Source organism: Triticum urartu, chromosome 4, assembly GCF_003073215.2.
Source record: "Triticum urartu cultivar G1812 chromosome 4, Tu2.1, whole genome shotgun sequence".
In the NCBI taxonomy this organism is placed as follows: Eukaryota; Viridiplantae; Streptophyta; class Magnoliopsida; order Poales; family Poaceae; genus Triticum; species Triticum urartu.
In genome coordinates this window covers 21,174,360-21,189,331 of record NC_053025.1, presented here as the reverse complement: position 1 = coordinate 21,189,331, position 14,972 = coordinate 21,174,360, and the positions used below count along the sequence as shown (strand labels likewise).

The 14,972-nt window shown below is 42.6% G+C and overlaps 1 protein-coding gene and 1 non-coding gene across 3 annotated transcripts; one reads left to right on the top strand and one right to left on the bottom strand.

Moving 5' to 3' along the window:
• The first annotated feature begins 8,856 nt into the window (after positions 1–8,856).
• On the top strand, positions 8,857–12,137 carry LOC125550369. 2 transcript variants are annotated; one of them, XM_048713350.1, is made up of 8 exons: positions 8,860–9,394; positions 9,772–10,013; positions 10,111–10,233; positions 10,544–10,660; positions 10,764–10,946; positions 11,040–11,181; positions 11,334–11,499; positions 11,619–12,137. In XM_048713350.1, exons 1-8 carry the CDS (start codon positions 9,064–9,066, stop codon positions 11,635–11,637), a joined length of 1,323 nt encoding a protein of 440 aa, XP_048569307.1. In that variant the 5' UTR covers positions 8,860–9,063; the 3' UTR covers positions 11,638–12,137. The 2 variants fall into 2 exon arrangements, with proteins under 2 accessions (XP_048569308.1, XP_048569307.1); XM_048713351.1 differs by lacking the exon at positions 10,544–10,660 and having other exon boundaries at positions 8,857–9,394.
• A 1,163-nt stretch (positions 12,138–13,300) lies between these two features.
• TRNAT-UGU lies at positions 13,301–13,372 on the bottom strand. Its single transcript has one exon. It is a non-coding gene; the product is annotated as a tRNA-Thr (tRNA).
• Between the last annotated feature and the right edge of the window lie 1,600 nt (positions 13,373–14,972).

The window sequence follows — 14,972 nt, the reverse complement described above, 5'->3', positions numbered from 1 at the left end:
ATTTGAATGGGGGGAGCAGAACACAAACATTGTTTGCAACCAAACAGCTGAAGTTTGCATCTGCTCACACCCTAAGCATAAAAACGGCAATCAAACAGCAAGAGGGTAAGTGCCCCTTCATGCGATGCAGGCAACCAAACAGGTTACATGTCTGCTGCATATGAGGCTGCATATGAAGAACCAAACTGGCTGGAGATGAACATGTAATGCGGATACTGTAGTGAACCGTAACCAAACACGCCCTTGGTGGCTGGGTGCGTGCTGGACATCCTAGGACGATGAGTGCTCGAGGTTTGTAAGATGCCCGTGGAGCCCTTTCGCATATTAGGAAATTTATAGCATCTCCAACAGCCGCGCAATGAGGGGCCCATAAAACAGTTTTTTGTACGCGAAAATAGCGGTTTTTTGCGCGCGGCATGGCGTTGGCTCCAGCAGCGGCTACAAAATATTGCGCGCATGACCCGCTCCAACAGACGCTGCAAAAAAACGGCGTGCATGAGCAACCAGAACACAAACTAATTCGATACAAATAGATAAATTCAATGGCACAAATAGCAAAGTTCAACCAAACAACACAAACTAGTTCAATACAAATATAAAACTAGAAACTACGGTGACTACTCCGAGTCCTCCTCCTCGCTTGTGTCGTCCGACGTATCAAGAAACGCGTCCTCCCACCGATTATCGTTGTCGGAGAAGAATGATGCCCGTCCCAGCTCGCCCTGTGATATCGCTAGTGCCTTCCGACGACGCATGTCCACCCGCCGCGTGCCGCCTTGCCCTCCTCTCTGTCCAGAAGGCGTTCTCGTTGGCGACATCATGCGGGTGGCGCTGGCGCCACTCCGCCATGGCTCACTCATCCTCCTTGGCGATGAGGAGGCGGCGCTGCTGCCGACGGTGTTCCTGACGGTCGACGTTAGTTACTAGCCGTGACGGAGGGACGACGTCTCGCATGTCCAGACGTCATGAAAGTTCATCTATGCGCGAGGCCTCAAGAGACGCCACGCCGCTGCCTCGTACGCGCGAGCGGCCTCGTGCGCGGTCTCGAACACCCCGAGAACGAGACGCACGCCACTGGAGCGGATCTCCGCATAAAACGCGCCAGAAGGGCGGACGCGGACGTCGCGGTAGCCGGAGGTGCTTCGGCGGCGGGGGAGAAAGCGTCGGGAGAAGGCGGCGCGGCAGGGCGCCAGGTGCGAGGAAGAAGAAGGCGGCGGGAAGGAGAAGGGGGCGGCGGCGCTCGAGTGTGCGGTTGACGGTTCGGGCGCGCGCTTTTATAGAGCGCGTCGGGTTATTTTTCCCCGCGCGCCGGAATTTCCCACGCCCACTGGAGCGCACGAAAACGCTCCGCGCACGCTAAAAATGTTGTTTCCCGTGTGCGTCATATTAAGCGCGGCTGTTGAAGATACTCTTAGCCCTTGAGAAATGACGTCCATGGTTGCGTGGCTCCGCGCCCAAATGGCCAAACCATTCCACCACGGGGTTCCTCCGTTCCTGCACCTTGTCTCATCAGAAATTCAAGCACAGATACACTTGTGGAGCCGCTAGTAGTATTTTCAACATCTGATACACTTGAATTACACAAACACAGGTCCATTCGCAACACTGGTGGCTGGGTGCGTGCTGGACATCCTAGGACGTTGAGTGCTCGAGGGTTGATGCCCGTGGAGCCCTTCTGGCGTGTCCATCAAGTGCATGCATCTTTTTATTTATATAATAGTTTCGCAAGAACGATATTCAATGGAAGATGTTTTATAGGAGTAGCGTCGGAATCTAATAAACCTCGAAATTATGGGATAGTGATAGCAAGCCTACATCATTAGCTTATCTGCAAGATCTTTCATAGGTTACTTAAGGATTTGTCGCACTGTCTTTTAGTAATAACTAGTATAGACAATTACATGTGTATTGCAATGCATGCATAAAAATTTGGAAAATCCTTCTATTCAACTGACGGATCCCACTCCAAGCAACGGCCGTGTCACGCACCTGCCACATGTCCCGTGGGCCCCACGTATGTCGCCCTCTCCTATTCTCACAAATCACGATCTCTTTTCTGTCTACCCATCGTTATCAACATCGAAGCAAATCAGACCAACGCGTCGAATCCTCTCTTGTCCCTCGTCCTCTTACACACTGCTCCTCTGCCGAGCTTTGGAGGCGGCCAACCATAGTTGCAAGGTCGGGGGTAGTGCTGCAACCAGCCATGTGCACTACTAAAGGGGAGAGAGGGCCAGCGATGCCTACCCGGGTGCTTCAGCGACTTGGTTGTGGTTCCGCAACAGAAGACGTCGGTGTCACGAGCTTGTTGGTGTTTCTGAAACAACACCAGTGCTGCGAAGGTGTGGGTCCTGCGAGCTCACAGGATTGCAACGTCGCTAACGTTTCTAAATCATCGTCGATGTTGTGGGGACGAGGGTATGCTAGCTCGCCAATTTGCAACTCCACTAGTATTTCTAAAACATGGTCAATGTTGCAATGTTATTTTTGCGAAGGGAGGATGTGCGAGGTGAATTGCAACTTCATTGTATTTCTCAAACATGGCCAATGTTATGATGCTATTTTTGCAAAGGGAGGATGCGCGAGACAAGTCGGAGAAGGTGAAGGATGGCATGTAGCACGCATCTATATTTTTTGGCTCTATGTATAGCTCGGTGACTGATATTTAATTAAGTCTCAATCGGCTGATGGCAGCCAGCCGTCTTAGTCTCATATGATTTTTCTATGTCTCGTTTTTATGTTTGTTTCTACCTGAACTGGGCTGGGATGGGCTGGGTAACTGGGCTGAGCTAGGACGGACTTTGATGAGGCTCGACTTGTAGTGACTACAACAAAGAAAAGAACGTCGATCCCTATACCTTTTGCAATATACGGTGAACATTTTATTAATATGAATAAATATTTTTAAAATGTAAAATGAACTTTTTTAGTATACAGTGATCATTTTACATATACGCACTGAACTTTTTATGATATATGATGGAAAAAATATTGTATATATCAAACATTTCTTTAATACACATGAAAAAGTTTTTTAATACACGACGAACTTTTTTAATATACACTATTTTTTTATTTTATATGACAAACATTTTCTTTTTACACATCATCATTTTAAATATGTGATGAAAAACTTAGCTGTATATAGCAAACATTGTTTTAATACACATTGAAAAGCTTCTAAATACACAAAGAACTTTTATAAATCTACACTGAACTTTTTTATAAACACAGTGATTTTTTTCTAAAATATATCTTTCTATTTTTAATAAGTTCCAAATTTCTAGCTCTTAAAAAACAATACACAGTTTTTTTGAAGAAAAAAAGACTAAAAGCTGAACAGAAAAAAACAGCTTGTGGCAAAAGCGGCCCATTCGTGCCTGCCTTTAGCGAAGGATCAATCCTGGTTCAATGGAAGCGTTAGCATGTCGGGAGGCTCTTTCACTTGCTTTGGACCTGTCTTTAGCACCATGTGATAATAGCCTCAGATTGCCATGAAGTGGTTACGAACAACAACAATGGCACGGGAGGTGTTTACGCCGGAATTGTCAAGGAGATTAGATCAACTTCTGCATAGTTTGCGGCATGTTCTTTCGTCTTTGAGGGGCGTGATACGAATATTGAGACACATAGCCTTACTAAGCATGCTTTAGGCCTTTCTTTCGGACGCCATGTGTGGCTCCTAGATACTCTGGATCTAAATTGTATCCCAATGTTGTTGGCATTTGATCATTGATAAAGTGTGCTTAGACTAAAAAAAAGACAAAGGTCTCTCTATATAGCGTTTATATTATCTAAAAAAATCTAGCGTTGGTTTATAATGGTATACATGGAATTTTCAAAAAAAATATGTTAATGGTACATGGCGTTTATAACGGATTGGCCCATGTACATCTCCAGTTTAAGGAAGCTTCTAGGTCCCTTTTTTTCTTTAACGTTTATTTCTGGTTCTTAATCGATTTTCTTTCATTCATGTTTTCATGTCTTTAAAAAAATAATATTCAGGACATTTGTCAACTTCGTGAATATTTTTAAAATTTGTGGACTTTTCAAATTCATGAATATGTCAAAATCCTAGAATTGTTCTTAAATTCACACCAAAAAATCAAATTCATATTTTTTCCCAATTCGTGATCTTTCTCCAAACTTATTAACTTTATAATAAATTGTGAATATCTTTTAAATCCATGAACGTTTTCCAAATTTGCCAACCTTTTCCTAAATTCATGATATTTTTATAATCCAAGAACTATTTTTTCAAATACTTGAATTTTTTCTAGATTCATAAAAAATAATGATTTCTATAATTCTTGAGCTGTTTTAAAATTCAAGAAATTTTTGAAAATTTTAGATTTTTAAAAGTCAACAGTCAAAGCGAGTGTATTACCTGGTTGGAAAAGAATGAACCGTCAAGTGGGTTGCGAGTGAGGGGGGAACCGAGCACGGAAATACAATGGACCCTGGACCATGTGAATCGGTACTTAGCACCAGTAGGAAAACTGGCGCTATCACGTGTCGATTAACACCTCTCAAAAGGCCACTCCTATTTGGCGCGTAGGTCGCCACATACCGAGCTAGCGCGTACCCCCTACAACATGAGATCCTTTTCGTTCCGGCCCATTTCGGGATTCCTACCCCACAATTTTTTATCGTTTTTCCTTTGTTTTTTCTTACTTTTCCTTTTTTTAATTTTTTCTTTATGTCTTTCCTTTTTTCTTTTTTGGTTTCCAATACTGTTCCGATTTTTTGTCTTTTTTCGTTATTTTTTACTTTCCTTTTTCTTTTTGAGGCTATCTTTCAACTTTGTGAACATGTTTTCCCAAAAGGTGAACAAATTTTGATAACCATGAGTATTTTTCGAACTCATGATCATTTTTTGAAATAATAAATGTTTTTTAAATTCACGAGTATGTTCTACAAATTCATGTTTTTTAAATCATGAACAGTTTTTGAATCAATGAACAACTTTTATAAATACACAAACGTTTTGTAAAGAATCTAAGATCTTTTTTTAAACCCGTGAATATTTGTTTTGATTAGGCAAATATTTTTTTGAATTGACAAACATTTTTCAGAAATCGGGGGAACCAATTTTGTAATTCACAAACATTTTTTTGTTTTGACGAACATTTTTTGAATACATTATTTTTTATCAGCAAACATTTTTTGAATAGGTGAATTTTTTGTAATTCATGAACTTTTTAAAAAAAATTCTGATCATTTTTTACAAATTCATAAACAGTTTTTGAATGTGCAAACACAAACGCTCATAAATAGATACATACACTCACCCAGAACACATCCAAATACACCCTACCCCTCTGAACACCTCCGAGAGATTGAGTCAGTGGTTGACGAAGTTATCCCATGCACTTTGTTATGGAAGGAAACATCACCTTCTACTAAAAGAATATTGTGCCTTTATGAGACACCTAAGTGTCGGATCTGGGGTTTGATCCCTGGTGTATAGGGGTACCACCGGCCTCCTAAGTATTTGACCACATATTGGTTATCCAATTCACAAGAGTTATAACTCGCATAGCTGCTCCTCGGGGATAGACATGCAACTAGGCTGGAAGTTTACAAAAAATACCGAAAGAAACCTATTTTAAATTGAAACTTTATATTTATGTGCGGACAGGTGAAACAAAAATAAAATGAAAACTAATTTAAAAAATCACCCCTCCACCTTGCTGCCCCTTTGGACTCCCGTGCATAGGGGTGGAAATGGATCGGATATTGTTCTTACCACTTCCATTTTCATATTTTCAAAACAAATGCGAATAAAGATGCGGCTCGGATGTTATTCGATTACGGATACGTATTGGATGTTTACTTGACTCGAACGGATACGAATATAATAGCAACATATTGCTTAAGTAAATTAGTCAATACCTATGTGACATGAAATAATGAACTTGTGACATACAAATTAAGTCAATACCTATGTGACATGAAATAATGAACTTGTGACATACAAATTAAGTCAATGACAAATAGGTTTATGAATAAATATACAATTGTAATGCATAATAATTTCTAAGCTTAATCATGCAAAGAGAAATTTTGACCACTTATTTGGCTTTTATATTGGATAAATGGAATATTGGGGCTAGAATTTTGAAAATTACCTCCCATAATCTTATTCGGATACGGATATATCCACTTCCATATCCATATTTTTGTCAAAATCCCATACCATATTTTTTATTTGTTAATAAATGGGTCGGATACGGTTAATTTCCATTTTGGTTCGGATGCGAATGTTTCGGATACGAATATGCATTTTCTAGAATACGAATATCGGATATTTCGGATCATCCACTAGCACTTTCCACACCTACCCGTGCAAACCACAGCTTCAAGTGTGTTGTGCCCATTACAGTTGCAGATGGGTTGCAACACATGCAACTAGGGTGTATGTTTGAGAAAAAAACATTTTCAATCAGAAAACCGCACATTGTGCATGGGTGAAAAAACATGGTTTTAATAATAAGTGGAAACTATGTTTCTACATCGTTTTGTTGAAAGAAGATTGAGATCATCCTTTCAAAGAATTGGTAACAGTATATATCCAAAGTGGGTCATCTCAAGGGAACTCCAGTCGGGCGATGTTGTGTATCGCTCACGCGCATTGCCCACGTGAGATGGGCCTCGCCTCGCAAGAGACTGAGAGTTTTTTCTCATTTCATTTTTTTGGCCACTGCAATTGCAATTTTCAAAAAAAAAATCACAAATACAAGACAAAAAAATGAATTCAAAAAATGCTCATGCGGATTCAAAAATGTTCATGATTTTTTAAAAAGTTCATGAAATTTTAAAATATTTACAAATTCACTAAAATTTATTGAAAAATGTGGTGATTTTTAAAATTCCAACATTTTAAAATAAGATATGAGTATTTTAAGTTTTTATGGAAAATATGAAAAAAAATCAAAAGCTGTACAATTTTTAAAATTTGCAATTATTTGAAAAAGGTAGAAAGAAAACAAAACAAAACAAGAAGAAAAATGAAGAGAAAAACAAAAATAAAACCCAAAAAACTAGTAAAGGAAAAAAATGGTTCAGGAACCTTCTAGGAGGTTTCCAAAACCGGACATGTACCTCGAGAAACTTCCTAAAGCCGGTAGTGGCGGTTCGCTTGCTCGTTAAGTTTTGGTTCGTAATGGGCCGGCTCATCTACCTACGTTTGTGGGTGATTGAACCCTTCACGCTCTCAACGAGGGATACATATCAGTTGTGACTCTTTTGCTATAAAAAGTTAACTGTCACTCTAGTCTGCTTCCAAATGAGATTTGTTACAAGTGACTTATGGGCTCATGGACTTGTACTAATGTCCAAGAATGGCCCCTCTTGGAAGGAGGTGGAAAGTAAAGACAGTGGGTATATCCAAGATGAATTCAAAGAAAAAAGAGGTTTCTAGATTTATTAGGTTTAATGCACTTTGTTAATGGAGGGATTGTTGTCTTGATTCATGAGTGATAGTGATTAGTGGCCTTCGGTGGGCTTCATCTTTCCATGAGCCTCTTTATATGGGGTAGCCATTTGACTTGGCACTCAACTTTTCATTTTACCCTACAAAATAACTTTTCATTTTATGCTTCCAATTTCATCTTTTGACATTTTGATTCCTTTAATGCAAAGACATAATAGCCTTTAGTTGAGAGTTGATTTCCACCTTTATAACATACTCCCTCCATCCCATAATAAAAGACGTCATTACATCCAATATGTGAGTATATTAGATGTAATGACATCTTATATTATGGAATGGAGGGAGTATGAGATATAAAACTTAACAAACATCAATAAAAAAATATGTGTTAATTAATTGATGAATGATCTAGGAAGGATATAATCTTTTTCTGAAGAAACAAAAAAAAGGCATGTAGGGTGCGCAAATGGCATGGAGCGACATGTATGAGAAGATGGCATGTTGAATAGCCACTTATGGAGGTGCTTGTGACCGGTGATGCCCAATTCCCGAGGTCTCGTAAACATGGACGGTGGGGAGATGATGGGGTAGGAGTCGGAGCAGATCGATGTATATGGTAGGCGTTCTTCACCTCCGCTACGATGATGTCATTGGACCATGTGAGAACAATTTTTCATGGGAAAGGAATCTTTCATTGTGAAGAGCGACCATGCCATAAAAGAATACTCAAATTAGACACGGAGTTTCTGCTTCTGAGATCAAATACAACATTGTAAATAGTAAAATAAACAAAATAAAATAAGAATGAACTTTTCTACAACAAATATTGTTCAATTTTATGCACACCTGCAAAATTTTATGAAGAAAAAACATTCTTAATCTTCTCGGAAAAATCGATTCTTCAAAAAGACTAGTAGTACTTTTAAAGCATTTGGAGAGCTGATCTTGTTATTTTTCCCAAACCTCCACAAATATGATCTCATCATAAAAATTTGCACGCTAACAGAAAAGTAAGCAATGCTAGTTACAAAGAAAATCGATTTTTTAAAATTTTACTGCTCATTTTTCTAGACAATTTTTATTTAAATTTTACTGCTCATGGCAGGAGCATTTGATCTTAGAATTAGTAGGAAACCTTCAGTTCAGATTTCTATTCATCCGTTTGACGAGAGCTGCACCCGTAAACGTCAGACGAGAATCACATGCTCGATCGGGGGACACCTGTCCAAGGTTCCCTGCCCCACGCGAGCGACCTCGTCGGAAACGAGTAGACCTTTCACCTCAACCCCTGCCATGTCACCCGCACGACGACGGCGTTTTGCCTGGAAAACACGGCCGGAAACTCGCAAAACACCAGGATTTTACCCCCGGCGAGCCGCCACCACCACCCAACCCCGCCGCGCGCGTCCGCTCCACAGAAAATAATGCATCTCCGTCGTTTTTCCGCCCGATTCCCCGCCCCCTCATCGCCACATTCACAACCCCACGAGTTCCACACCTTCCTCCGTCCCCTCCCCGGCGAAGTGCAGAATCTTACTCTCGCCGACTTCCCCAGACACTTACAGACAGTGAAGTAGAACTACTGCCTGCTCGCTCGCAGTAGCTGCAGCTGCAGTGGTGGTCGTGGCATGGCTTCTTCCGTCGCGCCCGCGTCGTGCGCGCTGCCCCTGCATCCGAGGGTGGCCACGGCGGCTGCCGCGGCGGCAGGCCCCTCCTGCCACGTGCTGCTCGCCTTCACGGCGCCCCGCTCGGCCGCGTCGGTGCGCCGGGCGGGGATTCTCGCGCCGCTCCGGTGCTCGCCGCTCGAGGATCCCGGCGCCACCGGCAGGGACGAAGGGGGGAAGGAGAAGGGGGGCGTGAGCAAGCGGGTGCGCGGGAGGCCCATGTGGAGGCGGATCCTCTTCGCCTCCAAGAAGACCCGCAGCATCATGATTCTCAACGCCCTCACCGTCATCTACGGTAATACCTACCTTAGTACCTTCCTTGATCTCTCTGCAGTTCGTACGATACGCTCAAGGTGTTAAAAATGGCGGCCTCATGGATTGGCACAAGCAACAATTCTCCATTGTTCAGTAGCGCAACTTTGCTAGGAAAAGTCTGTGATCTGCTCCCTCCGTTTCTAAATATAAGACTTTTTAGAGATTTCAATAGGGACTACATGTTTGTAGAGTTGTAGACACATTTTAAAGGGTAGATTCACTCGTTTTGCTCCGTATGTAGTTCATATTGAAATATCTAAAAAGTCTTATATTTAGAAACAGAGGGAGTAGAATTCAGTATCAATCATGAAACTCAGTGTTTGACAACTTCCTTTTCTTTGTTCCTATTTTCTGCAGCAAGTGATATTCCAGTTCTGAAAGAGGTTGAAGCCCTCACAGAACCTGCTGTTTTCAACATGGTGCGCTTCGTTATCGCGGCCATCCCCTTCCTACCATTTGTGATACGCGCATTTGGCGATCGCCGTACACGAAATGGGGGATTAGAGCTAGGAGTTTGGGTTAGTCTAGCGTACCTTGCTCAAGCAATTGGGTTGATCACATCTGAAGCTGGGCGAGCATCCTTCATTGCAGCCTTCACAGTACGCCCTCCTGCACAACTATTTTGCTCTGTTGTAATGATGGAATTGGCACATGTTGTGGAGATATCTAAAAGAATCCTGTGTGAGCACTGAACAGGTGATAGTTGTGCCTCTAATTGATGGCATTTTTGGCGCCTCAATCCCCATGCTGACTTGGTTCGGGGCCATAGTATCGATTATAGGTGTTGGCCTGCTAGAATGCGGTGGCTCTCCTCCTTGTGTAAGTACTACGCATTTAGTCGTGTTCCTTACACAGTAGCTCTTGTTAGCTTATTCAGTTGTCCTCATAATGGAATTCAGAATTTACTAGTACAACACTTCAATATCCTATTTTGTGTAGCTATCAACAGTGATACTCTGAATAAATATTTTTCCAATAGCAATGTCCAACCAATTCAAAGCACTCCATCGTTTTGTTGAAAGAGAATTGAGATCGTCTTTTCAGAGATTTGGTTATAGTATATAATTTTCATCTGTCTTGACAAAGAACATAATTTTGATTTTGCAATCCTCTGTTGTTGTTTCCAAAGATTGGTGACTTGCTGAATTTCTTGAGTGCGGTATTTTTCGGGATCCATATGCTTAGAACGGAGCAAATATCGAGAAGTACAGACAAGAAGAAGTTCATGGCTCTACTTAGCTTTGAGGTTCATAACTGAATTGTGTACTTGCAGTCTCCGATATTCACTATGCTGCTGTAATCATCTTGGTCAGAAATGGGAACCACCTAACTGACCATCTATCATTCAGGTCCTTGTTGTGGCTTTCACCTCGATAGTCTGGTTTTTGCTCAAAGATGTCTTTACTGAGGTCCATGATTCCAGCTTTGAATCATTGACTTTTGGTACGCTTTGGGATTCGGCGGCTTCTTTTCCTTGGATACCGGCACTGTACACCGGAGTCTTTTCAACGGGGTTATGCATGTGGGCAGAGGTTAGCCTACTTTTGAGAACCTTGTAGTAGTTTTATGAACAGTCTGGAGAAGTTTAATTTATGAGATCATCTTACATGTGTGTCTGTGCGCAGATGGTAGCGATGGCCCATGTTTCAGCAACTGAAACTGCAATCGTTTATGGGCTAGAACCGGTATGGGGAGCCGCATTCGCTTGGTTCCTCTTAGGTGAAAGATGGGACAATGCTGCATGGATTGGAGCTGCCCTTGTACTATGTAAGCTTGATGCTGCTGTCCGCTTTGTTCTGTGCTCTTGTAGTTGCATTTTGATATTCAGACAGACAATACCTTAATGAAAGTGTTCATATTAACCTGTCACAACAAAATCTTCAAGCTAACCGAATGTAACTTGACATCCTTTTCATCAGGTGGAAGCCTTACTGTACAGCTATTCGGGTCAGCTCCCGAAAAATCCCAGAAAGTTGAATCGCGCAGCGGGAATACATTTGAATCCCCACTGGAACGGCAGAACCGATTGTCGCTATCTGCTATCCCCGTCGATTCCAGGAAGAACATAGGGAGCCAATTAGAGAGGTAAATCTTGCCTCTTGGCTGTCAACTGCTTCACCAGTTATCCATTTCCTGTGCTCTTTTGTGCTGTCACTAGCATATTTTACTTTTCTTAAGTTTTATTTATATTTTCTGTAAAACAGGAAGGATAAAACATTGTAGCCCAAAGTCAAGGGAGTAACGCATCATCCGAAGAAAGGGTCAAGATTGCAACTGTATGTATACCAAAACAAGAGGCCTTATATCTGGCACATGCTTTGGTTCATCAAGTAGATGTGAGTGCAACCGGCGTTTGCTCTACGAGAAAGTTTGCTATTCCATGATCTCGGAGGTTAGTTGCCATTTAGGGCATAAACTGGACTAACTAGTGACTAGAGATAATCTAGTGCCCAGTATATATTAGAAAATGTGGCATTACTGGCTGGAAACTCCGAGCCGGTGGTTTACCTTGTATATGCTACAGCATGCCGGTGTGAAGTGGCAATATAAATGGTAACATTGTGTAGATTCCATGTAAATAAATATATTTAACATAGCAAAGATGATAGTGAAGGATTACATGTAATTGTATTGAACATGCTACCGTTGTTGTCAATGTTGCAAGTCTGTTGGTAGGTGTACTGGTTTAAATATTTAAATTGGATCTTAGCTTTGGACAGTCACTTACGATCTGCTTTTATGTTCCATTTTGTATTTATTTTTTTGCGGAAGTTCCATTTTGTAGTTATGTTCCTTTTTTGGTGGAAGTTCCATTTTATGTTCCATTTTGTAGTTAAGTATGTTCCTTTTTTTTTTGCGGAAGTTCCATTCATATTCCATTTTGTAGTTATGTAGTTCTGAAATTATCATAGTACCTTACATGAGTATTTCTTCAGACGCATACATTACATGTAGCTGTATTGAACATGCTACCATTGTTGTTAATGTTGTAAGTCTGTTGATAGGTGTACTGCTTTAAACCATTTAAATCGGATCTAGCTTTGGACTGTCAATGATGATCTCCTTTTATGTTCCATTTTGTATTTATTTTTTTGCGGAAGTTCCATTTTGTAGTTATGTTCTTTTTTTTGGCGGAAGTTCCATTTATGTTCCATTTTGTAGTTATGTGTTCCTTTTTTTTGCGGAAGTTCCATTCATATTCCATCTTGTAGTTATATGTTCCTCTTTTTTTGTGGAAGTTCCATTCATGTTCCATTTTGTAGTTATGTACTTCTGAAATTATCATAGTACCTTACATTATTATTTTTTCAGACGCATACGTTACATGACTTTGGAATGCAAGACACATAATTTTCATGCTTTTTTACATAACAAAAATAACGATTTCATCATATGTAAGTCATAAAATGCATACTTTGCATTGAGCCATCTACTTCCATAAAATGCAATTGTTCCAATCTTGGCAGAAATTTAGGGATTCCAACTTCTTTTTTTATGAACATTTAGGGATTCCAACTGTTTCATTTTTATCTATTTTTTGAGCAAATCCAACTGTTTCCTTCACATATGAGATTTTCTCCATCTTCATTAAGGGCCTTGCGAGACATGGTGTACTTTTTTAGAATAGCCCAACATAGGTCTTCTTGGATTAGTGGCTTTTTTAGAACATCTTGGATTAGTGGAGGATTGGGATAGATTGGGCCACGCCGTGTCGTCCAGGGCTTAGCAAGAACATAGCAGTGTAGTCTTTGCGTATGGCCCGATCTGATCTGACCTGGGCTCGAATCCTATGAGGGCAGGCCGAATGAGCTGCTTCGTAGTGAAACGGCCCAATAATACTCGCACTCTAAAAAAAATAGTCGCAGTGCAAAAATAAATGATGGAATGCCCCCATGCAGGATCGAACTACAGACCTTCAGTTTACAAGACTGACGCTCTACCACTGAGCTATAGGGGCCATTTTGCTACTTTTCCCATAGCTACCTCAATCGTTTTCACCCATTTCATTTCCTCAGACAGGTCGGCAGCTCGAGACAGACCACACTGCCCAACCCAACCCAATCGTCGGACTACTATAGGTCACGTCGTTCTGCAAACAGAACCACAGCGCATTTGAAACGGAAAAACCACCAGCAGCAGAGTGCGGCAGTAGTACATCACAGTGGTCCTGCCCCTGCATGCCGTCCCTGATCTCTCGGAAAGGTGCGGTCGCCCTGGAGCAGCTTGTCGTTTGGAGAGGGCCAGAGCTCCATGCATGCATGCACGCATATGTAGTGTATCATCCTGCATGTGACTGACAGGCAGCCTCCCCTCTCATCCCGTGCCATGATTAACAAAACACGGTGGGGGCTCCCCCGCTCTGCGCCGCTGCGGCGCAACGCGGCTCGGTCGGTCGGTCGACGCATCCTTCCCGGCCCCGTCGCCCCTCCTCCCCTCGCCCAGATCCAGATCCGCCGCAGCGTAGTCGCCCACCCCTTGACACAAGCAAATCTCATCTCATATGAACGGAAGAGGAGAGCTGAGAAATCACCAGCCAAGTTGCACGTAGTAAGCTACTCCCTCCTTTCCGGATTACTTGTCTTCGATTTGTCTAGATACAGAGGTATCTAGCACTAAAATGATTCTAGATACATCCGTATCTAGACAAATTCAAGACAAGTAATTTGGAATGGAGGGAGTAGGACGTAGGTGGTGGCTGGCTGACGGGAAAACAGGCGATGATTCCCTCCCTCCCCTGTCAGCCCAGCTCGGCTAAGCGGCTATTAGAATTTATATTAAAATTAAAATTAATATATAAACCCGTAGCCATCCATGCAATCCACATCAGGCCCTGCGGTTAGACTAAACTAAACGGGGCCGGGGCAGCGCGGGCGTATGGTGCGGGAGAGCGACGTGCGGCTTCTCCGATTGGTCAGTCGTTAGGCCAGGCCCCCACGGCCCATGTGTCCTCCCCGCCCCGCGCGCGCCCGTCCGCGTCGCCGGGTGGCTGTCCACGATTCCGTTCCCCGCTCTCTCTCTCTCCCTCTCCCTCCCTCTTTTTCTCTCCGGAGGAATTCCGTTTCTAGAATTTTCCGCTTCGCTCGCCTTTAAATCTGCTTTGCGGCCGAACCGGAAATGCAACGCGCGCGGGAGAAAGAGAGGAGAGGAAAATCCGTGCGCGCGCGCGGCGGCCGCACGAAAGGAAAGCCGCGTACGCACGGTTACACTTACAACTGACTGACTGACGTGCGTACGCGTGGACGAGCTCGCTCCGCCAATCGCCGAGCAGCGACCAACGAACGCCTTTCTTTTCTTCCTCTTCCTTCCTTCTCGCCGTTTCTCAACTTTTTTGTTTCGTTTTTGCCACTAATCAGGAGCTCTACTGATGATGTGTAAATCTGTTGGTGGAGCACAACGGTGCATGGTCCCGGGACAGAGCACGAAAGGAGGCGCGTCCCAAATACCCCAAATGAAGTCTCATTCCTTCCACGTTGGCAGGCAGGCGGGCGGGCACACATCCCATTCCTACACATGCATGATCTCGATCCGTCGATCGGCCACCGTAACCATAATTGAAG

Coding starts and splice junctions, on each gene's coding strand:
- LOC125550369 (XM_048713350.1), top strand. CDS start 9,064: ATGGCTTCTTCCGTCGCGCCCGCGTCGTGCGCGCTGCCCCTGCATCCG. Junction 10,234..10,543: donor GCGGTGGCTCTCCTCCTTGT/GTAAGTACTACG, acceptor TTGTTTCCAAAG/ATTGGTGACTTGCTGAATTT. Junction 10,947..11,039: donor GGTTATGCATGTGGGCAGAG/GTTAGCCTACTT, acceptor GTCTGTGCGCAG/ATGGTAGCGATGGCCCATGT.